This window comes from Aspergillus caelatus, assembly GCF_009193585.1.
Source record: "Aspergillus caelatus strain CBS 763.97 unplaced genomic scaffold BDV27scaffold_55, whole genome shotgun sequence".
Lineage (NCBI taxonomy): Eukaryota > Fungi > Ascomycota > Eurotiomycetes > Eurotiales > Aspergillaceae > Aspergillus > Aspergillus caelatus.
In genome coordinates this window covers 14,061-38,253 of record NW_022475318.1, presented here as the reverse complement: position 1 = coordinate 38,253, position 24,193 = coordinate 14,061, and the positions used below count along the sequence as shown (strand labels likewise).

The 24,193-nt window shown below is 48.9% G+C and overlaps 9 protein-coding genes across 9 annotated transcripts; 5 read left to right on the top strand and 4 right to left on the bottom strand.

The window, feature by feature from the left end:
• Positions 1 to 8: 8 nt before the first annotated feature.
• Positions 9 to 2,378, bottom strand: BDV27DRAFT_125638 (protein kinase IKS1). The gene is made up of 2 exons (XM_032066377.1): positions 2,249 to 2,378; positions 9 to 2,192 (listed from the first exon to the last, which is right to left on the bottom strand). Exons 1-2 carry the CDS (start codon positions 2,305 to 2,307, stop codon positions 176 to 178), a joined length of 2,076 nt encoding a protein of 691 aa, XP_031929262.1. The 5' UTR covers positions 2,308 to 2,378; the 3' UTR covers positions 9 to 175.
• A 167-nt stretch (positions 2,379 to 2,545) lies between these two features.
• On the bottom strand, positions 2,546 to 5,133 carry BDV27DRAFT_125636 (putative GTPase NOG2). Its single transcript, XM_032066376.1, has 3 exons — positions 4,971 to 5,133; positions 4,167 to 4,917; positions 2,546 to 3,750 (listed from the first exon to the last, which is right to left on the bottom strand). The coding sequence occupies exons 1-3, from the start codon at positions 5,066 to 5,068 to the stop codon at positions 2,920 to 2,922; spliced, it is 1,680 nt and encodes a 559-aa protein (XP_031929261.1). The 5' UTR covers positions 5,069 to 5,133; the 3' UTR covers positions 2,546 to 2,919.
• Positions 5,134 to 5,295: 162 nt separating this feature from the next.
• On the top strand, positions 5,296 to 6,412 carry BDV27DRAFT_125634 (uncharacterized protein). The gene has a single exon (XM_032066375.1). It carries the CDS (start codon positions 5,441 to 5,443, stop codon positions 6,302 to 6,304), a length of 864 nt encoding a protein of 287 aa, XP_031929260.1. The 5' UTR covers positions 5,296 to 5,440; the 3' UTR covers positions 6,305 to 6,412.
• A 249-nt stretch (positions 6,413 to 6,661) lies between these two features.
• Positions 6,662 to 8,164, bottom strand: BDV27DRAFT_125633 (TFIIH/NER complex subunit TFB3). Its single transcript, XM_032066374.1, has 3 exons — positions 8,104 to 8,164; positions 7,810 to 8,050; positions 6,662 to 7,750 (listed from the first exon to the last, which is right to left on the bottom strand). The coding sequence occupies exons 1-3, from the start codon at positions 8,147 to 8,149 to the stop codon at positions 6,901 to 6,903; spliced, it is 1,137 nt and encodes a 378-aa protein (XP_031929259.1). The 5' UTR covers positions 8,150 to 8,164; the 3' UTR covers positions 6,662 to 6,900.
• A 188-nt stretch (positions 8,165 to 8,352) lies between these two features.
• On the top strand, positions 8,353 to 10,538 carry BDV27DRAFT_94704 (prefoldin-like protein). Its single transcript, XM_032078015.1, has one exon. The coding sequence runs from the start codon at positions 8,408 to 8,410 to the stop codon at positions 10,163 to 10,165; it is 1,758 nt and encodes a 585-aa protein (XP_031929258.1). The 5' UTR covers positions 8,353 to 8,407; the 3' UTR covers positions 10,166 to 10,538.
• A 2,788-nt stretch (positions 10,539 to 13,326) lies between these two features.
• Positions 13,327 to 17,476, top strand: BDV27DRAFT_143801 (ubiquitin 3 binding protein But2 C-terminal domain-containing protein; the record flags this gene model as incomplete). The annotated part of the gene is made up of 4 exons (XM_032070161.1): positions 13,327 to 13,555; positions 13,614 to 14,685; positions 16,140 to 16,630; positions 16,752 to 17,476. The coding sequence occupies 4 exons, from the start codon at positions 13,327 to 13,329 to the stop codon at positions 17,474 to 17,476; spliced, it is 2,517 nt and encodes an 838-aa protein (XP_031929257.1).
• Positions 17,477 to 17,876: 400 nt separating this feature from the next.
• Positions 17,877 to 19,245, top strand: BDV27DRAFT_125619 (uncharacterized protein). The gene is made up of 2 exons (XM_032066373.1): positions 17,877 to 18,510; positions 18,600 to 19,245. The coding sequence occupies exons 1-2, from the start codon at positions 18,436 to 18,438 to the stop codon at positions 19,128 to 19,130; spliced, it is 606 nt and encodes a 201-aa protein (XP_031929256.1). The 5' UTR covers positions 17,877 to 18,435; the 3' UTR covers positions 19,131 to 19,245.
• A 594-nt stretch (positions 19,246 to 19,839) lies between these two features.
• hxB (putative molybdenum cofactor sulfurase protein (HxB)) lies at positions 19,840 to 23,051 on the top strand. The gene is made up of 2 exons (XM_032066372.1): positions 19,840 to 20,576; positions 20,644 to 23,051. The coding sequence occupies exons 1-2, from the start codon at positions 20,477 to 20,479 to the stop codon at positions 23,010 to 23,012; spliced, it is 2,469 nt and encodes an 822-aa protein (XP_031929255.1). The 5' UTR covers positions 19,840 to 20,476; the 3' UTR covers positions 23,013 to 23,051.
• Positions 23,052 to 23,133: 82 nt separating this feature from the next.
• Positions 23,134 to 24,092, bottom strand: BDV27DRAFT_125614 (mitochondrial 54S ribosomal protein mL59). Its single transcript, XM_032066371.1, has 2 exons — positions 23,423 to 24,092; positions 23,134 to 23,363 (listed from the first exon to the last, which is right to left on the bottom strand). Exons 1-2 carry the CDS (start codon positions 23,978 to 23,980, stop codon positions 23,322 to 23,324), a joined length of 600 nt encoding a protein of 199 aa, XP_031929254.1. The 5' UTR covers positions 23,981 to 24,092; the 3' UTR covers positions 23,134 to 23,321.
• Between the last annotated feature and the right edge of the window lie 101 nt (positions 24,093 to 24,193).

The window sequence follows — 24,193 nt, the reverse complement described above, 5'->3', positions numbered from 1 at the left end:
TTTCAGTGTAGAATGGATTGAAGATATTGTTTCATGATTTTATGTATACATACCGTGCGCTCAAAAGACACAAATTTCGTAATTGCGTACATTCATAAATAAAATGCGCTGATGGAGAGAAAGTAATACTAACTGGGAACGAGGAGTCCTGGTAGTACAAAAGCCAGAGTGGTCTTTATCTTGAAAACATCATCAACCGTGGAGTCTGCCAAAGGCACATAACGCCAAACTGCATGCTGAGGCTAACGGCAACAAGGTGTATTATGAGAAACATTGTTTGCATGCCGATGCTTTTAGTCCGTAGATTTAATGCTGCGAGCAGTAGCAAAGGGTAAAACATCCAGGGATTCACTGCGAGAGGGCTGCAGGGCTGGAACGCTGAAACAACCTTGAGAAGGAAAAAGCCCAATTGAATCGTAGGAAGCGGAATCTGCAAATCAGGAAGTGTACTTGATAGGAATGGAAAAAACCTGGTCAGGGACGGCCCGCTCGAAGGTGGAGGAAGTAAATGTTGAAAAGGTTCCTGACTTTCACGCGCTTCAGAGGGCTCATTCTGGACCGGTGGAAGAGATGGAGTGCTGGAGTACCTCCCTCGAATGATCATATCTCTTTCAGCGCCTAGCGACATTCTCCTCTCATCATGAGGGCCCAGGTCGTCGACAAAGGCCATCGGTCCACCCCCATTAGACTCGTAGTGGGAGTCGCGTCGGAGAGCTACCGGACTTCGGGAAAATGGCTTTCTTGGAGATGTAGGGGTTCTGGAGAAAGAAGCGGGTGTTGAGTTTTCAGAAAATTGCATCCTGGAACCGGAATGCCCGTCAGAACTCGAAGAACCAGTCCATCTGGATCGTATGTTCTCATTCACACTAGCCCCAGCCTGGAGACCATTCAGAACATCGTCTGCAGATGGTCGGCGATCAGGATTCACAGATAATAGCCGTTCCAGAAAGGTATAAAGTTGCTCAGGCAATTCAGGTCTCATCCTGCGAGCATAATCAAAACCAGCCCACTGGCTAATCTCTTCCCGGAGTCGATCAAGGTCTTCCCTCTCTTCATGGATAAGGTCAGCATTGCTGTAAGGAAGCTGTGCAAAACACAGAAAGTAGAGAATCATTCCCAAAGAGAAGATGTCCGATTTGAATGTGAAGTTTCCAAACGGTCCTCCGGGGTATTCACGACGCAACACTTCAGGTGCGCAATACGACACAGTCCCGGTCGCCCCGGTAGACAGCCGGATTGAATCCTGAGCTTGAACTTCACCGAAATCGCTGACCAATACGCGTATACCATCACTTGTTTTGTGCAGTAAACAGTTGTTTGGCTTGAGGTCACGGTGAATATAGCCGTTGGCATGGAGATAACGTAGACCGGATGTGATATCTTTGAAAAAAGAATATATTTCCTCAAAGTGGAGTTTGCGAGGCTCGTTGGCGTCAGTACGAGGATCCGGCTCACCCCGGGACCTCCTCCTAAGACGCTCTTTCAATTGCTGGGCTGTTGTAGACGTCTGTACCGATCCACAGATGTAGTTATGCAGGTCACCAGCATTGCAATATTGCTGCAGGATGAAGGCGCAGGGTACGCTTGGTCCAAAGGTGCTGATCTTCGCATCTTCAAGCCATACATGACGGTAGGACACGAGGTTCTGATGTGTGAGATGTTGCAGCAATTGAACTTCTCCCAGGACTTTCTCAAGCCATTCGTGGTCATCTCCTACGGGCACGCGCTTACAAGCGTAGTGCCCTAACGACACGCCGTCTAACACATGTTTCACAAGCAAGACAACGCCTTTCCCACCTTTGCCTAGTATACCCTCCTCAACAAAGAATTTCTTGAAGTAATTGGGTGTGAATGCCGCCGACGATATACCCTGGGATGCGCCGCTTGGTTCACTGGTGGGGCCGTCTGGAAGAGCCGGCTGAACGAGGCGTCGGTGAGGGGACGATGAAGTTGACGAAGTCGCAGAGCTAGGTAGGCTTCTATGAAGCATCCGGAAATAATTGGGGTTGATAAACTCGGGTTGCCCTCCTGGACTTGCATGGTGACCTTCTTGTCCCCCGCCGTTGTTATGCAGCGGACGATGGCAATAGGGACAATCAGTCAAGTCAATGTCGGCATTGCTCTCGGTAGCATTTCGGAGAACCAGTTGCTGAGAGTCACGATCAAAGACCACGACTGAGTCGTTATGGCGTCTGCCACACAATGACCGTTAGAACAATGTTTACCAGTTGGGACCAAGCCACCTTACAGTACGACATCAAGGTTAGAAGATCCGTAGGGTACAATGGACATGCCGTCGTCCGCCATATTTAAAGGAAGACACGTGCATCTCTTGTATTAGGGAAACAAAAGAATATCATTCCCGGAGAGAATTTATTAAAAAAAAAAAAAAAAAGAAGATAAGCAAAAGGTACTTTCCGTGCATGCAAAAGAGCTATGATGAAAGCGAGGCTGGGGTGGCCCCACGTGAGCTACGGCGGTGAAGCACTAGCGCATAAACAATAACCATATTTCAAGTACTACTGCAGAATGTATGCACGTCGCGTACCATTTCATATCATAATTGATTGTTTTCAAAGCTATGTGGGTATCTATAGTGAGTTGTAATGGTGTACATTACCAAAAGAAGCAATTAATGCTTCCAATGCACCCATCGCGGTAAAATTTGGCCCAGGTAGTAGGTTCCAGCCATGTCGTGTAAACGACGACAGGATGGGTTGACACCGACTTTCAGGGTTCTCGACTCGAAAGACCTGCGTCCATGCTCGTCTGGCCTGGTCGGTGGGGTCTAACCCTGCTTAAGAAGCGGCGTAGATTCGGATATGCTCCGACGGGGGTTGCTGAAGAGTGGATCAGCGGCAGCCTGTAGCCTCTGTTTTGGCGGCTTGATTTGGTAAAATAGGAGGAGTCGACAATGGCTCAGTCGTTCTCCTCTCCACTCTCCTCATCACTGACTTCAAGGTTTGCGATCGAGTCATTGTCATCATCATCACTATCACCGAAGCCCTCAAACTCTCCATCAGATGTAGAACCAGACTTCGCTTCACTCTTCTCTGCTTCTTCCGAAACTGTGTCAAGCTTCCGCTTCCGACCCATTTCACCGAGTCGGCCTTCACGGCCGTTAACCTTTTCGCCCTCCTCACCGGGTGTGTGAGGTGGTGGAGTAAACCATGGGATCTTGCCTCTGAGGAAATCGTTGATCACCATCTTGGCGACACCATCAAGATCGGGCTCTCCTCCACGGAGTAGCCTTCCACCCTTACGTGCAAGAACAGCCAAGAACTCCAGAGGATCATCAGAACCCCTCACGCCGTAAGTACGTTCAAGGTGTTTGGGCTGAACCCTTTTGAGAACAGCAGGGATATACTGTTCAGGGTTCTCTACATTCTCGACACGACAAACCCCACGAAGCAGAATATCTTCGGGTGTGTCATTTTGGTTGGGTGGGACCACACCAGGACAGTCAATGAGGTAGATCCTTTTCATCAGAGTAATATACTGCCAGACCTTTGTCTCACCGGGAATGGGGGCCACGTTGCACACCTTCTTTTTGCGTAAGGTGTTGATAATGGAGGATTTACCCGTGTTCGGATAGCCGATGAAGCCCACAGAGATCTGCTTTCGTTCCGAGTGAAGAGCGGAAAACTGTCTCAAGAGTTGGATCAAAGACCCTTTACCGAATGAGTTGTTAATCGAGGCATGGAAAGCCAGCGTCGGATGATCTTTAGACAAGTGTCGCACCCAGGCCGCCTGGTGTTTTCGTTAGCATTCGAACACCAGTAAACAAGAGACTTAAAAAGAAGCAAAAATGGCTTAACAATAGAATGTGTGTAACGTTACTAAGAGACCTGCTACGAAACAGCCGGATGGCTGAAGCAGGACTCAACTCAAAAACGGAGCACAGCTCGGCCCTTACGACAGGCTTTCAAAACGAAAACTCATCAGCCTAGCTTCAGAAAGAAGGTCGGCGCGGGCCAGCGTCAATCTACCAAAGCTGTAACAGACAGACTCCCATTGAGAATGGCACGACACGTAGTCGCTGGAAGAAGCCTTGACTTAGCAATGGCACAGGCATCATGGCCTGATTGGTGGTAAAGGTATGTGAAATGAACAAGACATAGAACAGGTAAAAAAGAAAAAGTAGGAGGGGAAAGCGTGGAACTTACTGCTACGCCTGTTGGGACAAGGTCACACTTATTGAGCACGAATATCAAGTGCTTGTGAGGTGCCTCTTCACGGATGTACTTTTCAATACTCCTACACCGTGTGCCTTCAGGGTCACGGGCATCAATGACGTGGATGACAACGTCCGAGGAATCAATGACTTTGTAAAGCTCGTTCCAGATTCGCTTACTCTGACCCTTTGAGAAGACCGATTCAACTGCGGTGGCCGTCGTAGTATGCGCATCGTCTTGCGCAGCAGACACATCTCCAGAGACGGCGAGCGATCCATCGGCATGAGTCTGATGATCCGACTTCTCAACGTAGGCATCATGCATCTTGACCGTCTCGCCAGCCAAGTCTTCCAGTGATGCAACACCCAGTTTAACACGTTTCCTCTGAGCCTTGGGCCCAAACGTATCGCTATATGGGGAGGTCTCAATGGCCATCTTCGCTTGATGCTGTTTCAGCCCATTCACACCTTGACCGTCTCTGATCAGGCTCATGGGAAGCTTGTTGGTCTTGAGGAGAACTTGGTAGGGGTCCGAAGCCCGTTCAGCAACCGCCTCACGGAACGAGGACAGCGCCTCTTGGGAGATCACTCTTGTGTTTCCAAACCATTTACGGTTGGGTTCTATCCTGGCAACGGGGGCCTCTCTAGACTGATACGAAGCAGCCACGGTGATATTACCTTCAGCGTCACGCCGAGGTTTACCATCCTTGTACATATTCAGCCTCTTCACCTTCTTCGCATCTCTTCATGAAGTCAGCCAACGAACAAATCACCAGGTCCTGGTGGGATAACTAACCTGTAAAAATTTTCACCCTTGACCCTAACATTACCCATACCATCTCCAACCTTCCCCTGCCGCTCCCGGCGAGTAGCCTCTTTCTTTCCTGTACCCATGACGAATTCTAGTCCCTGAGCTGGGATTTATATAGAAATAAATCTCAAGGCAGGGGTAGAGAAATAAGTTTGGCAGAGCGCAGGAAGAAGAAGAGGAGAAGGAAAAAAAAGTTCATAGTCCGGAAGAAATTATTTTTTTTGGGGCGGGAGCCAAGCTAAAGGGTGCACAGACCATTTGCGAGAAAATCGCTTCGATCTTTTTCCGGCCCTCGCAACAGAACCGCGTCTGTCATCGTCCGGTTTGGGTCCCCGAATTGCGGATGGAGAGTTGATTTATCTGGTTTAAATTTGTCTAAACGTTTTCATATCTGTCGCCCTTTTTATATTCGATTACTATCACTTGTCTTGGTGGAGTAAACCGGAGTGTTTACCATGTCTCTCTTCCGCAGTTGCAGGACTGCCTCTGTGCAAGCCCGTGGCTTCACCTCCTCGGCCTCTCTTCGAATCGGACCAGAGTCGCCCAATTTCGTCGACGTCCCTCGTACCATTCAGCCAGACCTTCCTTCAAAGCAACATGTCAAGGGTACCCTGCCTGTTCCTCGCGAAATCTTCCCCGTTCGCCGAGCGGACAAGCCGTCCGAGGAGTATATTGCTGCCGCAACACCCCTTCCTTCTAAAGAAACCAAAGTCGACCCGAACGATCCCCATGCCCAATATATCAACTGGAAGCGCCGAATGGCAGAGATGAGGAGACAAAACCTCAGAGAAGGTCTTCTGGAACTGCACACCCGGAAGCAGCGGACGGATAAGTCGATGATGCAGCGGAGTGTCGAGAAGCAGAAACGGCGAGAGCGCATTTTCCGGCAGCCAGAGAGAGAGGATGAGCGATTGACCCGTCCTTCGGTCATCCAGGAGATGCTCCCTAAGCGCACCCCGGTGCTGCCAGACCCCAACCGGGAAGAGCGTCTCACTATCTCCAAAGCTCGATTGGAGGCTACGAACGCCCAGAAACAAGCGGAGCAGCAGGACTCTCTGCAAGCGCTGTACATGAATGCTCGGAACTTTATCACTACCGAAGCTCAGCTCGCAGCTGAGATCGACCGCGTCTTCCCTGAGGGTGAGAACGAAGCTTGGCGCAATGACCACCAGCAGGGCGAGAACGTCTGGAACTTGGGTCTACCCCCAACCGTCCAGTCTATCGTCAACGAGTCCAGGAAGAGTGAGGCAGCTCGCTGGGATCTTATCCAGGGTAGAGTCAAGAAGTTGGGTGAGCAGATCACAGGGGGCAAGTTGTGAATATCATGAGTTGCGCTTAGAACATTGTATATTACTCCAAATTATTGAGCTGATCCTCTTTCTTTTTTGTACACCTAGTCTTAGTCGACATTGGCAGCAATATTTTTGTTTTCTATAACAGATGAAGAACGCGTAGATAATTCAAAGGCATTGTCCCATCTGCATCGGGATTTTAAATCAGCTCTTACCACATTTTTTGGAAATGCGTTTTGAGAGCACAAATCTCCTTACAAGCAGCTGCGCATGCTATAATCATTTTAGAAGCTCAAAAAAATAGGAAGATACGTCTAGAAGGATATCGCACGGTGCTTGTTTACATTATGGGCTGATGAAGCGGCTAGAACGCGAGTGTATTGCGAGCATTCTCCTTTGACCTGTTACGAATTCTTTTGGTTTGAGGGCCTGACAGGCAAGGAAAGGATACAAGCAGCAAGATAAATATTGTTAAGGGTGGCCATATGCTAAACCAGTATAGAAAAAAGAAATGCCCTTCTTCCAATATATAGAGAACGCCATCGCTATGCACCTAACCCAATGCGCCATAGATGCCTCAACATCAAAACAAAGTATGAATCTATACCAAAATTCTAGGCAAACTAAGCGCTGCCCGCGGGACCGGTCGAAGCCGCAGCAATTGCAGCACCCTCTGTTGCAACAGTATTCGTATTCGCCGCTTCCCGTTCAGATACCTCTTCATCGATGAAGCACCCCAAACCTGCGAATGCCTCGAGCAAGGTGCGCGAATAGTACTCTCGAAGGTCATACCCACCAGCCTGCATACGAGTATCTTGTCTAATAGGGTCAAGATAACTGGACGGGTAGAAGTCTCGCAAGGTGTAATAGTCTCGTTTGTCCGGGACCATTCCACCGAATGGATCGTAAGGCTTCTCGGGTTCAGGTGTCTTAATTCTCTTGAGACCCTTGATAAGACCAGTATCACCGGCATCGCCAGCCTTATCGGCTGCTGTAATTCCAGCCTGTCCAGCCTTTCTAGCATCTGAGTTACGTAGGGCAGCTTGCTTTTGTCGAATACGGTCCTCCTCGCTACGTCGAGCAGACGACTTCTTGAGTAGAACTTTCTGGCCTTCGCGTGCGATTGTGGCAGCGTCTCCTGGGCGTCCAGCAGCAAGACGACTGAGAACGTCTTCCCGTCCAGCAAGAAGCTCCCGGCGCTCATTCTCGTACTCTTGTCGTACCGCCTCCCTGCGAAGACGAGCCAGCTCCTGCTCTTCAGTCTGTCTTGCTTGGAAAGACGAGGCTTCCTGGGCCTCCAAGGCTTGATTGGCGCGGATAGAGCGCATATTCTCTTGTGCATATTTTTGGAGATCAGCTTCGGTCTTGGCTACGTCAGTGCCGTGGACAAGGTTGGCAATGATCTCCTCGCGTTGTTCGAGAAAATCATCCCAGGCTCGCTTCGAGTCGAATTCCTCTTCGCGACGGTTGAGGCTGTGACCGTTAGATATTTCGCTTTCCTCAAATTCCCTGAGTGGTATATATAAACATACATCTGCATGACTCTGCGCCGTATATCGACCTCCCGTTCTACGTTTATATCTTCGAATGTCTGTTTTCGAAATCGATTCTTTCGTAACGTCTTGTGGCATCCGGCTACAGGACAATTCGCGGGACCCGAAGAGAAAATACGATCCACGCATGATTCACACATCTTGTGATAACATTCTGGATTGATGAGGAATTGCATGTCCGGGTTCAAGTACCGCGAGGATTTGCAGACGGGGCAGACCTCTGAAAAGATATTAGTGGAGGAGTCTCTTGGGAATAGATAGTCTTAAGCATACCGTCCTCATCCCCACGGTTTTGCATCGACTCGCGAGAGGGCGGCATATTGCTGGATGATGCTGAAAGACAAGAGAGATGACTGATGTCGAGACCTTAAGGTGTTTGGTTCCAATGTACCTAAGCCCAGCAGCTCACACGGACCAATCAAAAGCTCCGGTGACCGTTCCGCTCCGCGGAATTTTCTTTGCCCCCGCGGCGATTCCCTCCCCTTCTGCGCTGGACTTTTCCTCTCTTTGCCCCTTTGCTTGGTGCTGGTACCTGCAAACTGTTCTATCATCATCCCCGGCTGAGTGCCTACTCAAGATGGGTGTCCCCGGTAGCAATCTACAGGACCTTGAGCGTCAACGCCTCGAGCTCGAGGGCAACATCTTGAAACTACAAGAATCTCTTTATCATTGGAGAACCTGGGAGGCCGAGTACGATGGCTTGAAAGACGAAATCAGCGAACTCGATGACGATGCCACGATGGATGATTTTCTTCGGATAGGTCGCGACTTTGGCGGGTCGCTGGTCACCGAAGATGAAGTCAAGGTGATACTTGGGGTGAAAGAAGGTGTGACCAGAACCAAACAACAGGTCATCGATCTTGTGGTGAGGCGAGTCGACTACGTGAAACAGAATGTCACGACTATGGAAAAGCGGCTACGTTCGGTAGAGAATCAACTACACGCATTTGATTCCGCTGAGCAATTACCAGCCGAACCCACCTCGGACTTTCCCATGACGGAAATTGTTGAAGAACTCGATGAGGATGGAAACGTGATTTCGAGCTCCACTGCGACACCCGGAGACCAGGCGCCAGAGCTCTTGGAGCTTCTCAAGAAGGCAGGCGTGAAAGATGTCCCCGATGCCCCGAACGCAAATGGGCAGTCCGAGTACAAAGCGGAGGATGAGCCCAGTTCAGCGGACAAACAAGAGCGTGGAGATACCCCGGATAAGCCCAACTTGCGGGAGACGAATGGAAACGCCGTAGCTTATTCTAAAGAGAAGCCGGCGGCGTCCGACTCGGCGACTGAAAAGCAGGAGGAGCTGCCTGTTACGGATATCGATGAATCTCCTGAGGATGCCAAGTTACGCCGTGAGATGCTGCAGTACGGGCTTAATGAAGTTGGAGCTGTTGTCGCTGAGCTTGAGCTAGACGAAGATGCAAGTGACATATCCATAGACGATGACTACGACGCTTTCGCGTATGACGATGAAGATGATGAGGAGGAAGATGAGTATGGACGGAGTACTCGGACTGTTCTGAGCGAGGATTATCATCAACAGATGCGTGAGCTAGAAGCCAAGTTGAATGCTCGAGGAATGTGGAATATGGGCAAAGACACAGGCTCGCTGCCTGCTGAGGTCCAGAAAGAGCTTGAGCAGCCAGGTGTGGTCCGGGTTGAGAAGAGCACCGAGATTGCGAACGAACCTGTTCCAGAGAAGAAGCCGAAAAAGAAGGTTGCTTTCGCCGAGGATCTTGATATTGCTCCGGCCCCTAAGCCCCCAATTGCGGAGAAGAAGTCTGTCGCGCCTCGGCAATCGGATGTGCCTGTCCTTTCAGATGCAGTTGTCGAGCGTACAGAATCAGCTGCGAAAGGCCCAGTCACGAATGATGCTTCCAAGAAGACCTCTCGCTTCAAGAGTGCTCGAAGTACTGGCGGCAGTGAGAACAGTATTCGTCCTTCCGAGGCACGCTCTTCACTCCGCAAACCCATCACGCCACCATCTCCTGCATTGCCTTTGTTCCCTACCAAACCATCTGAACCCAAACCCTTCTCCCAACCAATCTCAGATATCATGGAGAAGCCCCCTGCTCCCCGAGGACCTGAGGGGAAGATTTTAGCAGACACACTCGTCGAGCACGAGGTTTCTCAAGGTGCCGCCATGCCACCCGAGCCAGATGAAATCGATGAGCAGATACACAGGAAGGAGATTGCAAGCGAATTCTATCGGATAAGAAACAGGATGATCCAGCAAAATGGCGGCTTCGTGGGTGAGGAGCCGGAAACGGTGCCTATCGAAGCCGAAGACCCTCCGAAGAGGGTGAGCAGATTTCGAGCTGCTCGGATGACTTAGTTATGAAAACAATAGAACAGATACCCTTATTCACCTGATTTTAACCGATCCTTATCTACGGTTCACGGTCTGTAGCAACGGAATTTTGCTCTGCCATATGCCCTTTTCAAAGGGTACCTGGTCAGATGGGCATACCCTCCTTCATTGGTATACCCGTTCAACTGAATTCCAATATAGAATGAGGGCTCTCTGACTCCTCTTCTTTTCATATCATTACTGGAGGTATTGGGCTCAATCGAGTACTTACAAACAGTGGTGGTGTGAAACAAATGAAGTGTGGTTTTCGTTTCACCCTCAACATCACTGTAATTTCCATCATTAACATAGAGAATATTATTTAGTTGTGCATGAGATCATTAAAGGGTGAATAATATACTAAAAGACCCGCGTGGTAAACGGACAGTACATAGTAGCTGCTCGAAAATTTCTTATTTTAGGTTTATTTTCGTTTCACTTTTTACTCCTTCTGCCTCCCATGTCTCATTGGTGGTAGATATTTTACCAAATATGTATCCATATATTAAAACAGAATTTGTTTAGTGATGTAAGACTCATAGACAAGGAATTGGGCTCAGAAACATATATTATATACTTCCCGCAAAAAGTTTCTTACTGCGAAATGACCAACGGAGTGAGTAATCATGAAATCGAGTAAGAGACCCTTGTTATCGAGCCAACTACCCAACAGATCCTTTGAATAAAAATCATCCTATAAAGCAACCTAGGAACAAGGCATTTTATTAGAATAAAGGAATAGTGGTACGGGTAGTCGCACGGCTTGCCATGCCGGGAAGTGTTTACAACTCGTCTTTAGGCCTCTACACCCACTGAAGTACGAAATTTATATAGAGAGTCACGGTGATTTTTTATTTCTTCCCTCCCCTTCTTTCCCTCCTAATCTCTTCACCTTTGAGACACAGGGAACTCCCCTCACAGAATGTACGATGGACATATACTACTACTACTCAGTAGGTTAATGTTTTAGGAAACTAACATGCAAGGTTTATGCTATCATGCATATGACACTCGATTACTGGCAAATTTTGCCTATTAAGTTCTCGTTTGATGAGTCAGGAACATATTACGAGGTTAGGCACTGTGTTCTCTCCCAAATTGTCCATATGGAGCGCCTGACAGCGTACCACTCCAAGGCAACGGAGTTGAGTTTGGAGCAGTAGCCCTAAACGACCCTGATTACGCACGCGTATGCAAGACCTCTGCCCCGGGCTCGCACAGCCGCAAAGAAAGAAAAGGCCCCGGCGTAGAGAGGTCTCGATGATTGACCGGCATTCGCTGCCTCAAAATGCAAGAGCCACACGCCATGCCGCTTCTACTGGGGCCATTATCTTGGCTGTCAAGGTGACGGAAAGTTTACTTCCCTTGAGATGCTTGTCTGGACTGGAGAGTAGTTTAATGCACGCCACTATCGATAACAGCGGGGACACTAGTGCAATTCTTTGAATCTAACGGACAGAGGCCTAGGTAGCCAATCGTATTATAATCTTTTTCGATAGGTGTTTCAGATGTGTTGGGTAAACAATGGGGTCCTAGGCCGTGTATCCCTTGAGGGACCGACAATTCTTCGTATCCTTCTAGAGAAATATGAGGAACGCCTGGACGCTTGCGTTGACAGAGTACCATGAAAATAGAATGGGGCTGTTACCAAGAGGCATGGGTTTTATGTGGAGTAAATCCGAACCAAGGTCGCCCAAACATCGGGGAAAAGCCTGCAGAGACTTCTGTACTACAAAGCACACACAACGAGATCCATACATGTCAATGCAAGGGATACTACCGGTTTAGGCTAACTTCCAGCCGTGTTTCTATATATATACACATATACATAGGGATGGTGATAGTTGTCTGAGGCAATGATTGCACAATGCCCAAGACTACGTAGAACTAGAGAGGTTGCCTAGCAAGAATGCTATTCAAGGGAAATCAACAATGAAGAAGGCTGTTGTTCGACATTACGTGGCGAGCCTGATCGACGTTGAGACCTTCCCCATCGAAAGAGGGTTGACCGTCAACATGATGACTTGGGTGGTGGATCTCTATTGACAAAAGAGGAATAGTCATAAGCAGAAGTTTTGCCATTCGTTGAATGTGACGCCACTCCCCACTTTGTTCTATCCGGGGAAATTGTGTCCCTTCTATCGCTCCTCAAACTTGATACCCTTCGTTTAATCCACCATGAAAAGACTTGTATGGAGTTAGGGTCCATGCCTTTCGCTACGGCTGATGGACCGAGTTAACCATAACGACAGAGACCCCTCACACGTCACAGTGCTCCGTATGTGGTGGTGCAAGAACCCATTATGATGCAAGGCCTTTAAGGACACTGGGAATATTACAATCCCCCCACCACTTCGTCTCTACTACATCGTAGGAGCGTCATAGGTTCGGTACGTCTTTGATCGGAATGTCCATTCCGTCTATAATGCCTTAAGTCTATTGTATGGTTGTTTATCAATAGAATCGGCGATCCATGGTGGCCTTGACACTCTTGAGCCTATGTTTGGTCGAGAAATGAAAGCTGTACCGTGGATGGTGCACTGTTGCCACTTGGGTTACTATGAGTGCCTTTTTCGAACCGTGTAATCGGGGTCATTGATCAGGGCATGGCGTCCGATGGGGTCGGATCCACCGCGGGTCCATTGCCCTACACTGCTTTTGGCCACTGATATGACTTGGATCTCAGAGCCAACTCTCAATTTGTTTCCTCTATGGGATTGCTTCTCCACGGTGATTTTTTTTTTGTATGACGTCGTCATCTTTTTCATCTTTTCCTTGCAATCCCGAAGCTTCCAGGCCTGACCGGCTTTGCCGGACAGTTGTCAGCTTGTTCACCCAGTCCATTGCGCCTCCACCACATCTATCCATGGTCCACTACTTCTGCATTATGCGTTGTGACTGGCCATATCTGTTTCTATTTATTCAATCTACATGGATGTGGAGCTGTTAGATTCGATTCACTTACCTCGTCTGGTATACCGGACCTTATATGACGTTTCTTCTTCCCATCTGTCATTATAAATATTGCTTGTCCTGCTCATTGTTTATGTTTCTCAATTCAATCTCAATTATCTCAAACGGTCTTTACTCAAAGACTTGACTGCTCCATTCGTTTCCACCAAGTGGCTTCATTCGCTAACCTTAATATGAAGAACTTCGCTACCGTCGCGGCTCTTGCTGCTGGTGCCAATGCCTTCGTTGGCAGGAGCAACAATTGCTGTTTCCATCTAACTGCATCCGGTGGCGAGTCTGGAACTGTTGGTCAGCTTGATGATGGACAGAACCGCATCCACGGTGGATTGCAAGAAGCTCAGTTTTGCATCGACTCCAAGGGTGCTCTCACGGATGGAAACGGTCGTGGATGCATTATTACTGGTACGGAAGTATTTCGCAAGCTTTGACAATACTCTCGGTTAACTAATAAGTCCTGTAGGTCCAACTACACAGTTCCAGTGTGATGAGGGGGCCACACCTATGACCGGTTGGTCTATCAACTCGCAGGGTCAGGTCTCGTACAATGGTGATGCGGATTTTGTTGCATGTGCGACTGGCCAGAACGGCGGGTTGAATATCTATACTACGGAGAGCTCTGATGTGACTGAATGCAAGGATATCAAATTGTCTGCCGACTCGTGCTCTAGCTCTGCTTCTGGCTCTAGCTCTGTCGCAGTCCCTAGCTCCAGTACTCCAGTCCCTGGCCCGACCTCTAGTGCCTCTGTTCCCTACGTCCCCGGTCCCTCCTCTAGTGCCTCTGTACCTTATGTTCCTGGGTCGAGTGGATCTGTTGTCACTCTCCAAACGACTGTGACCTCGACCTACTGCCCCGAGTCATCGACTGTGCCTGTTGTTCCTGTACCAAGTGTTCCTGGCACTCCTGGAACCCCTGGCGTCCCTGGAACTTCTGCTACTCCCGGTGTCCCTGGCACATCTAGTGTTCCAGTTATTCCCGGCACATCTGGCACCCCTGGCACCCCTGGAGCTTCGAGTGGCCAGCCTTCTCAGACCGCTACTAGCGTCCAGCCGTCTGGTACTTCAACTGCAGGTGGAAGCTGCCCCACAGATCTCTCTGGTGAATATGAATACCCTCATTTGATCATTCCTATCGACTCTTCCTCACCTGATACGGCCGCTGGCACGTCTTACAACGGCACCATCTCGTCCACCGTCTCGACCATCTTCAACTTCGATATCCCCTCCTCTGACGCTGGAAAGACGTGTAGCCTTGTCTTCCTCTTTCCCAAGAAGGAGGATCTTGAGACTTCATCTTACTCCTTCAGCGGCGACGGCAAGGTTGACTTCGCTTCCCTCCAGTCCGCTGCTACCCAGTCTACCACCTACAACAATGCCCCGGCAATCAAGGAAGACTATGGTGACCTCACTATCTCCCCTGGCAACTCCTACCTCATCTCAACTTTTGAATGCCCGGCTGGTCAGGCCGTCAGCTACGAAATGAAGAACTCCGGTAGCACCGAGCTGGATTTCTTCGAAGACTACAACCCATCCCCGTAAGTTTGCCAGTAGCATTGATCCAACAGAGGCAATAGCTAACAAATTCTAGTCTCGGTCTATACATCACCGTCTGCTAGAGTAAGCGGACTAGAGTTATCAGTCTGACATAATGCGAACATGATTCACGGACTCAATGTGTTTTAATCATTAAAAAATGTTCATATTTCAACAAGATTGTTTCTTTTCCGAAGTCAGGCTGGACAAATATTCTAATGCGGTATTCAAATGTGGCATTCGAATGGATAAAACTTTTCTTCGTTTTTTTGAGTAATTCTTGAAGTGTATATTACAATGCTCAAGGGTTAATTTATTCGAGTATAATTTACTTCTTACATTCTATCTTATGATTTTTCTTGTAAAAAAAAAAAGGACAGTAGAAAGAACCACAGCGTCGCGAGTAAGAACTGTTTCGGCGAGGTTAACAGTAAAGCCAACAAAAGTAGAGGCATGTTGTCAATATTGGAGCGTGCTTTTAATATTGAGGGGAACAGAAAAAAACAAGCTGCAGATCTGCTGACGACTGGTGAAGCCTCCTGAGTGGGTTATGATGGGGATCAACGGATGAGCCTTAGCGATCAGCAACATGGTAAGGTACTGGACCAATACATGACACTGCAAATATGGCTGCCTGTATGGGACATAGAGCGTATCCACACTAATATTTCTTGCTACTCCGTAAGAAAAGAAAACCATGGTGATTGTCACGTACGGAGTACGTACATACCGCTCAGAGTCTGGAGTCTGGAAATCAGTGGGGCCAAGAAGTCTGGGCACATCTTGAAAAGAGGAGGGCTCAGCCGTCCAAGCCACTTCACTCGCCTGTTGCCTTAGGCGGCACCCAATTGAGGTAAATGCGCGACCAAATATGATCCTTCTATCTTCTTCCTTGTATCCAGATTTTCTTTTTCTTTTTCTTTTTCTTTTTCTTTGTCTTTCTCTTTGAATTTCTTTTTCGTTTTTGCTTACATGAACTCTCACCTCATTTTTGGGGCCTACATTCCTTCATTGATTATCACCGCGCAGGATCACGGTTACCTGGAATCATCCGTCTTGTGTGCAGCGCTAAAGCTGTTTAACAACTCAGGTGTGTTTACCGCAGCTATAATGAGTCGCGGCCCTTGCTGTCCCAAGGAGCTGACGAGAAACCTGATTCTTAGAGGTCCTCTACGGAGATTTTATGATTATATCTGATCCCAACGAATTACCACCAAAATGACCCACCTTCCCTCCAAACTGCCCTTCTCCAAGCGGCGGTTAAGGCCGCGCATTGTTATTTCGTGGGTCTCGGTCTAATTCTGATCCAAAGCACGTTAGGCACATGTTACTAACCATAATTCGGCGTTTGCAGATACATCCTTGACTATGTGATTCTTGTGTTCGTGCACCCTAGACCGGCTGATATACACCTTTTCTCCGAGACCATGCTAACGAGATAATGCCACAACTGCAGCGCATGTATCGCCGGCTTTTACATCATCGACTCTATTGAGCCATATCATCAGCATTTCTCCTTGAATAATATTTCCCTTATGTACCCTTACGCTGTCCATGAGCGCGTGTCCATCCCACTCGCCCTGTGTATCTCTGGCGTGGCCCCTCTGATTATCATTGCGGTTTATACACTCTTGATCGATGGATTGTTTTCTCACAACAAACCTGTGGACCCGACTTCTGGAAAGAGGAAGCTGACGGGACCATACCGGTTCAAAGACCGGCTGTGGGAGTTCAACTGCGGTTTCCTTGGCCTTCTACTGTCCCAAGGCCTTGCGTTTCTCATTACCCAGGTTCTCAAAAATGCTTGCGGCAAACCCAGACCAGATATCATTGATCGATGCCAGCCCCGACCAGGAAGTGAGGATCCATTTCGTGGCTTGTCGAATTACACAATCTGCACGGGTGATCCGGCGATTATCAAGGATGGCTTTCGTTCTTGGCCTTCAGGTATGACCCAATATTTTCAAATATGGCTCTTTTATCCCGAATGCTAATTCTTTTTGTAGGGCACAGCAGCTGTGAGGAACCCTCTTTGTCTAGAGGTGATCTTTTACTGACATCGTTTTAGCTTCCTTTGCCGGATTGTTTTATCTGACCCTGTGGCTTTGCGGGAAGCTGCATTTCATGGACAACCGCGGTGAGGTCTGGAAGGCGATTATAATCATTATTCCTTGTATTGGTGCCACTCTTATCGCAGTGAGTCGGATTATGGACGCAAGGCACCATCCATTTGATGTGATCACCGGCTCGCTTCTGGGCGTTGTCTGTGCCTATATCGCGTACCGCCAGTACTTCCCCTCAATCACAGAGCCGTGGAAAAAGGGGCGAGCTTATCCGATTCGGTCTTGGGGTAGAGATCCGGTCGCCCCAAGCGACACTGCCCCTCTTGTGGCCACTAACGAAAGCACTGTCGCGCTGCGGAATCCCGAGGAGGAGAGGCTCAATGCGTCCGGCGTTCCTGACTCTCAAGACCCCACTCAATTACGCGCCTCAACGTATATGCCTCCAGCTAACAACCCATACGCCACGAATATGTATAGCCGCGATGATGACGGACATTGGTCGTCTTCAAGTGAGGATGTTGCAAATGGATATGAAATGCAACATGGTTACGCTCGGACGCAAAATCCGACATACGGCGGACAGCTTCCTCGTTACGAGACTGATACGTCGTATCACTCCCAGATACAACCTCAAGTTACAGGTGTCAGCGCGTCCCATCCACCACCGATGACGACCGTTCGCTCTGACGGCGAACGGGAATTAACGGACGTGCCACCGCGAGCATTTTAAGCTGAAGCTTAGGTTTAAGAGACATTCTGGCTTACAGCCAGTGCCACGAACATCATGATTTTCTTTTGGATAAGACGAGGGGAATCTAGGATAGTTTACGAAATTTCATAATTGTCTAGGGTTGGGTTATGGACATAGTTGGCTGGTATATATCTTCAGGAGAAGATATTCCGATTTCTAGACATCGCACCTGATTTGCATTGTCACCCTCTGTGATACCGCATGAACATGTATGAATAATGGCGTTTGGAATGAGAAATACTTTTTTCCGTGTCACTTGTCTACTTAGTAGTTTTAAGATGCGATAAAAATAGGGTGATGGATAGATAAGCTAGGGATCATCAACCGTGGCTCTAGACCCTTGTGGCCGCCCCACGTCCCAAACAAACAATGGCGTCAGGGAACAACTGCTTGCTTGCAGATGCACCACGAGGACGATTGACCAGGGGTGGTGTCGTTCTTATTGATCAGAATCTGTATGAGGTCGCACTAACTGTTTCAGAGACATGTTTTCTAGGGTACTAATCTATCATTTGGTCGTTTGCTGGGCGCAATGTTCCCGTTTCCCAGCCACCCCGCAGTCGCATTTTACCAGCCACCTTCATTCGACCATGACCGCAACTTGCATATTTTTCTCCTTATTTTCCTTCCATTAAGCCCCCTTTCCTCTGAGCCCTGCATAACTGCTTTGCATAGAATCTTACTTTGTCTCTCCTCGTGCGGTTGAGTTGGCGAGTTAAAAAAACCACACGGTCCATCTCCCGGTCAACGCCAGGTCCGATTTCAATCTGGCGACGGCCCTATTATACGAGAACCTATTTATCACATCTGGGATGACGCTATAGCTACCGTACTCAACTGCGACCATTCAACCGTATTATAAAATCGGTATCGAGTAACTCTACTCACATCTCTGAATCAGCTGGCACCGACGATCGTCGTGTGGAAAGGCTATCAAGATGATCGGCAGTTTTTTCTTCATTTGCAATCGCCTGGTGGAGATTATTTTCCTGATACCAATCATTGGAATGTTGGTAAGGCTGACATACCAGTCACATCCCCCTCCCCCTCCTCAAGCTGTCTGTTGGCACTGGCATGAGTCTAGATTCTAACATCAATATAGGCTTACTTTATCGACGGATATCTCAAGGCCAATGTAATCACCCCGACCTACATCCTCGTGCTTTTCATCGTCAGCACTATCGCAGTCTTCTGGTGCTTTGACACATTAATCCGTCACGCGACCACCAAGCGCTCAGCCGCCTTTGTCGCTTTCGTCGACCTCCTCTTCTTCGGCGCTTTCATTGCAGGGGTCTACCAACTGCGCTTCATCGCAAATGCCAACTGCTCCCATTGGGATGGGGGCTCTGTGTGGGTCTCCCTTGGCCCCTTTGGAGCCTATGGCTACCGCACGGGCAACCCGCTGGCCCTGCAAGTCAACAAACATTGTGCGATGTTGAAGACCTGCTTTGCGCTGGGCATCATGGAGATTGTGTTCTTCTTCTGGACCGCCTTTTGGGCGCTTTTTCTGCACAGTCGGTCCGATGTGGTTGTTAAGGAGACAACGACAATTCGAAGGAGAAGTCACAGTAGTCGGCGTGGACATGGACATCGTCGGAGCTCCAGTCATCGCCGGCCGCAATATGTGGTCTAATCATATTTCCTCCATTTCGCATATTTTTCCGTATTACTTTCCTCGAATTGTTTATGATTTACGGATACGACTTGGATGACATAGATAATGGGAGGCCAAAAGCGCTAAAAAAAAAAAAAAAGAAAAAAGAAAAGAAAAAAGAAAAGAAAAATGGAATAAAGGGAAAAGGAAATGACGCCCCCGCCGGGAAAGAGACGAAGATTGGTAACGAAACTACGCGATGTGATAGTGATGTGATGATATTATGATACTATTTGAAAGACGACCCGGTTTCTGTTTATTGAACTTTGGACTCCATTCCATAGCTGCGATCGCCTGTGTCCGGTGCTCTTTGATGATCCTGTGATGCTATGTGTATGTTGTTCTCGGAGCCAGACCTTTCACAGGCTCCACCAGATTCGGCATAATTTTGCACAGCTTTGTTTTCCTTGTGATATTATGACACATGATTTTCATCTAATTGAACTTTCTATGATGATTTGGAGCATGCTTTCACCTAAGCACTAGGCCGTCAGCAAGACGACTAGGTATCCGAGATATATATCCATTGGTCCGGACTGGCATTTGCAGGTCACACATGTGGATTACCGGGAAGATCCCTACATTAGTTCGTGAGCCAGGTAGAATATAGTTCATTTAGTGACGAACTGCTCAGGCAGCCTCAAGCGGCGACATTGTGATAGCAGGATATAGTTCCTGTTAGCGTGGCGGGTATTCCTCCAATCTAAGTTCCCGGAGACGGTCCCTTCCGATCCCCCCGCGGCTGATAAGGTAACCCCTCCCCCATCAATCATGAACAGTGGGGCAGCTGAATTTCCCATCACATCTCTTTTCTCAATCAATGTGACTGCTAGTTGAAATCCTCATTCGGTCCTGAATCCAGCGTGATGCATTTTCTAGACAGGGTTACATGGCCCTCTATCCGAACACCCCGAATTGTCAGCTCCTCATCGCTTGCGACGAGAGACCAAAATTATGACATGAGGAGTTCCACCTCGGTGACCTCCGATGGCAACTTTCATGCACGTATCAGCACCCCCGACTCCTGCCTATCCCACCGCTAATCCGCGCTATATCACGATCTCTAGACCAAGCTACACATATAGCACCTGGATCACATTGTATCATCAGCGTCTACGGCTGTCACGCCCGATGTTGTCTCCAGAAGTTCGAATGACTATTGGCCAGGTCGAACGTTCTATCCCTCACGAGGTCACCTGTCGCCACTGATCCTTGCTCTGCCGGCACATTTCTTTCCTTAGCCCGGACATTTATAAAGGCCACTGGCTGCTGGCAAGTGACACTGGTACTGCTCAAATATCTTTGACTTTATCTCTGCGTGTACCATGCCAGCCAAAAGCAAAAACGAGAGCCGTGCGGAATACTGTACCGGTTACTCGGAGGACGTGGACGTCATCCGGGAGCGGGAGTATCCATTTCTCAAAGGTAGGCCTTTGGGACCGAACTGTAGAAGCCTAAGACATATCCAGAGTTGTGCTAACATCGTATCAAGATACGACCTACTTAGACCATGCCGGCACAACGTTGTATCCCAAGTCGTTGATCGACTCATTCGCACACGATCTGACTTCGAATCTTTTCGGCAATCCTCATTCTCGATCTGCATCATCCCAGCTGTCTACGCAGCGTGTAGATGATATCCGCCTCAGGGCACTTCGCTTTTTCAATGCGGATCCGGATGAGTTCGATCTCGTATTCGTAGCAAATGCTACCGCTGCTATCAAATTAGTGGCAGATGTGTTCCGAGATGCGTCACCTCAAGGATTCTGGTATGGATACTTTATAGATGCGCATACGAGCTTGGTGGGAGCGCGGGAGCTTGCGGAAAGGGGGCATAGGTGCTTCCTGTCCGGTGGTGAGGTTGAGCAGTGGATATCGGATTTGGCTACCGATCAAACGAACTTTCCCAGGCTGTTTGCATACCCTGGGCAATCGAATTTGAACGGTCGCCGTTCTCCTATGCAGTGGTGTAAGAAGATACGGGAGGGGAGCTCGGGCGCAGGAAATGTCTATACCCTGCTTGATGCTGCATCTCTCGTTTCCACGTCACCCCTTGACCTGAGTGACGCATCTGTTGCGCCGGATTTTACGGCGCTCAGTTTCTACAAGATTTTCGGATTCCCCGATCTCGGTGCCTTGATAGTGCGGAAAAAGGCAGCGGGCATTCTTGAGAAACGCAAGTTCTTCGGCGGCGGGACGGTGGATATGGTCCTGGCCCAAGGAACGCCATGGCATGCAAAGAAATCCACGATCCACGAGCGCTTAGAGGATGGTACTTTGCCGTTCCATAATATTATTGCCCTTGATTCGGCATTATCTACACATAGGCGTCTGTTTGGATCGATGAGCAATGTCTCGTCCCACACGCGCTACCTGGCAAAGCGACTACACAACCGGTTGGCCGCGATGACCCATTTCAATGGGGAGAAAGTCTGCCAGTTGTATATGTCCCCTGAATCAGACTTTGACAGTTTCACTCAAGGGCCGATCATTGCGTTCAACATACGGAATAGCTCTGGTGCGTGGGTTGGAAAGTCTGAAGTTGAGAGGCTCGCGAATGTCAAGAAGATACATATCAGGTCAGGATCACACTGCAACCCGGGAGGAACGGCAACTAGCCTTGGCTGGACTGGGCCTGAATTGCTTCGTAACTTCTCCGCTGGACTGCGCTGTGGTGATGATCACGATGTCATGGATGGGCGGCCGACTGGCATTTTAAGAGTCAGTCTCGGTGCGGTCACTAACCTCAAAGACATTGACACATTCACGAGGTTCATTGACGAGTTTTACATCGAGAAGGCACCGGAATTTGTATCACTGGTGCCGCCGATGGAAGTTGTTTTGCAAGAACCCAGCTTCTACGTGGAGAGCCTTTCAGTGTATCCAATCAAGAGCTGTGGAGCGTTCAAGGTTCCCGACGGTCAACGTTGGGAGCTCAAAAGAGAAGGTCTCGCATGGGATCGAGAATGGTGTCTTATCCATCAGGGTACTGGTGCCGCTCTCAGTATGAAGAAATATCCCCGCATGGCACTGATACGGCCGGTTATTGACCTGGAGCGTGGTGTTTTACGCATTACCTGTGGGTCGGATCCAAAAGAGCTGGAGGTCTCCCTCCGCCGCGAAATCACTAATCTAGTTACCACCTCGCTGTGTCAGAGCGCGAAATCCTCCAGCGTCTGCGGTGATCGAGTGGTTGTCCAGGCATATTCCTCACCTACCGTGTCGTCTTTCTTCTCTAACTTCCTTGGTGTACCGTGTACACTTGCAAGGTTCCCGCCACAGATCTCCACTAGGATTTCAAATCCCACTCGGTCACCTAGAAGGACTCAGAGAGCCCTCATGCCTGGCTCTTTTCCAGAAGATCCATCACCGACGCCTGAACAACCACCAATCCTCCTATCCAATGAGAGCCCAATTCTGCTCATTTCTCGCTCGTCAGTCAATCGCCTGAACGAAAACATCAAGTACGGCCCCAGACCTAGCCATAGCACTCCAGCGAGGGCCGTAGAAGCCGATGTCTTCCGCGCCAACATTGTCGTCGCCGAGAATCTTCACCAGCTAGCTAACGCGGAACGTCCATACACAGAAGACACTTGGGAGTCATTCTCTGTTGGACCGGAACAGTTGCACTTTGATGTGCTCGGATCATGTCAACGGTGTCAGATGGTCTGCGTTGACCCGTATACTGGCAACCGTCGAGAGGAGCCTTATTCAACCCTGGTAAAGACGAGGAAGATCAACAGCAAGATCGTGTTTGGGAGACACGCTTCTCTATCTAAGATGGAGCTTTCACAGGATGCTGGCAATCCTAAATCTTGCACTGTTATGGTAGGGGATGTTGTGACACCGCAGATTTCTTGAACTAGCCGTACGTAAAGAATTAATGCATCACTTTTAAAGCCTTTGCTCTCTCGCCGTAGAATCATCCATCAAGAAGCATTATTTTATTGCATCTATTTATAACATAAATAGCATCATTTATCGAAAGATGGACAGTACATCTACGTCCAATGTGCAGGTTCAATGAATATCTATTTGTACATATATGAGAACTAGAACTCCCGTCCAAAACCCGACAATGATCAATGGAGCCGTGCGATCTGAGGACCGGCAAAAGATATAACATTACATAAAATCTCACAGTAGCGAACAACGTATCCAAAAAAGCCTTTACCTCTTGGGCCATTGCTTCCAGCCACGACCGTGACCTCTCTGCGAGCCAGAACGTTAGCGTTTACGGAATCTTTTCCCAGTCGGACCTGAAAACTTACCTGCTTCCACAACCGAATCATCTCCGGCATCTCCATCATAGCCTTGCGTCTCTCCTCCAAGCGAGATTCCATTGTCCGCTCCCACTTGTGACCCTTGACCTTCTGTCCAATACCGGTACCCTTGATCTGTAATCCTTGCTCCTCCCTTCTCGTTTCCTTGAACTCGGTCGATTTGCGGCCTGGAGGTAGTAAAGCCTCAACGTTGTACTTCTTGGCCAGATTCACCAGGTCGGCCTGTGTCCGGAGCCCATATCGGGGGCCAATCCACTTGCCCGTGCGGAAGTTCTTGCGAGGCAAGAATGGGTTGGGATGATCTGGGTTGGAGTAAAGGAGAGCTCGGGACGGAGAGTACTCGGTGGGGTCTGGCCGCTTGTGGCCTTTCGCATCTCTGTTGGGTGTGTACGGCGATGGCAGAGACTCTGCATTGACTTCTTCTGTGGGCTCTGGGCGTGGTGCCACGGCCGCGGAATAGATTTGCGGAGGATAGCGGGCAAAAAAGTTGCGTAGTCGTTGAGGAAGCTTGCTCACCAAGCTGCCAGCTGCTTGGGTGGTCGACATGATGGAAGGATTTGTCACACCACACCTGCTCTTTTCCGGGGCGAGACAAAATTCCGATCGGGACAGAGGGTGAAAATGGGATCTTGTTGATAGATCACGGGGGAGTGCTTCCAGATGCTCGTCCGTGTTGGAGAAATTGAAATGGGCGCTAAGCCACTTTCGGGTGAGGCTCGGCAAAAAGTAAAAAAGGGCGCGGGTGTGGCTGGAGAGTTC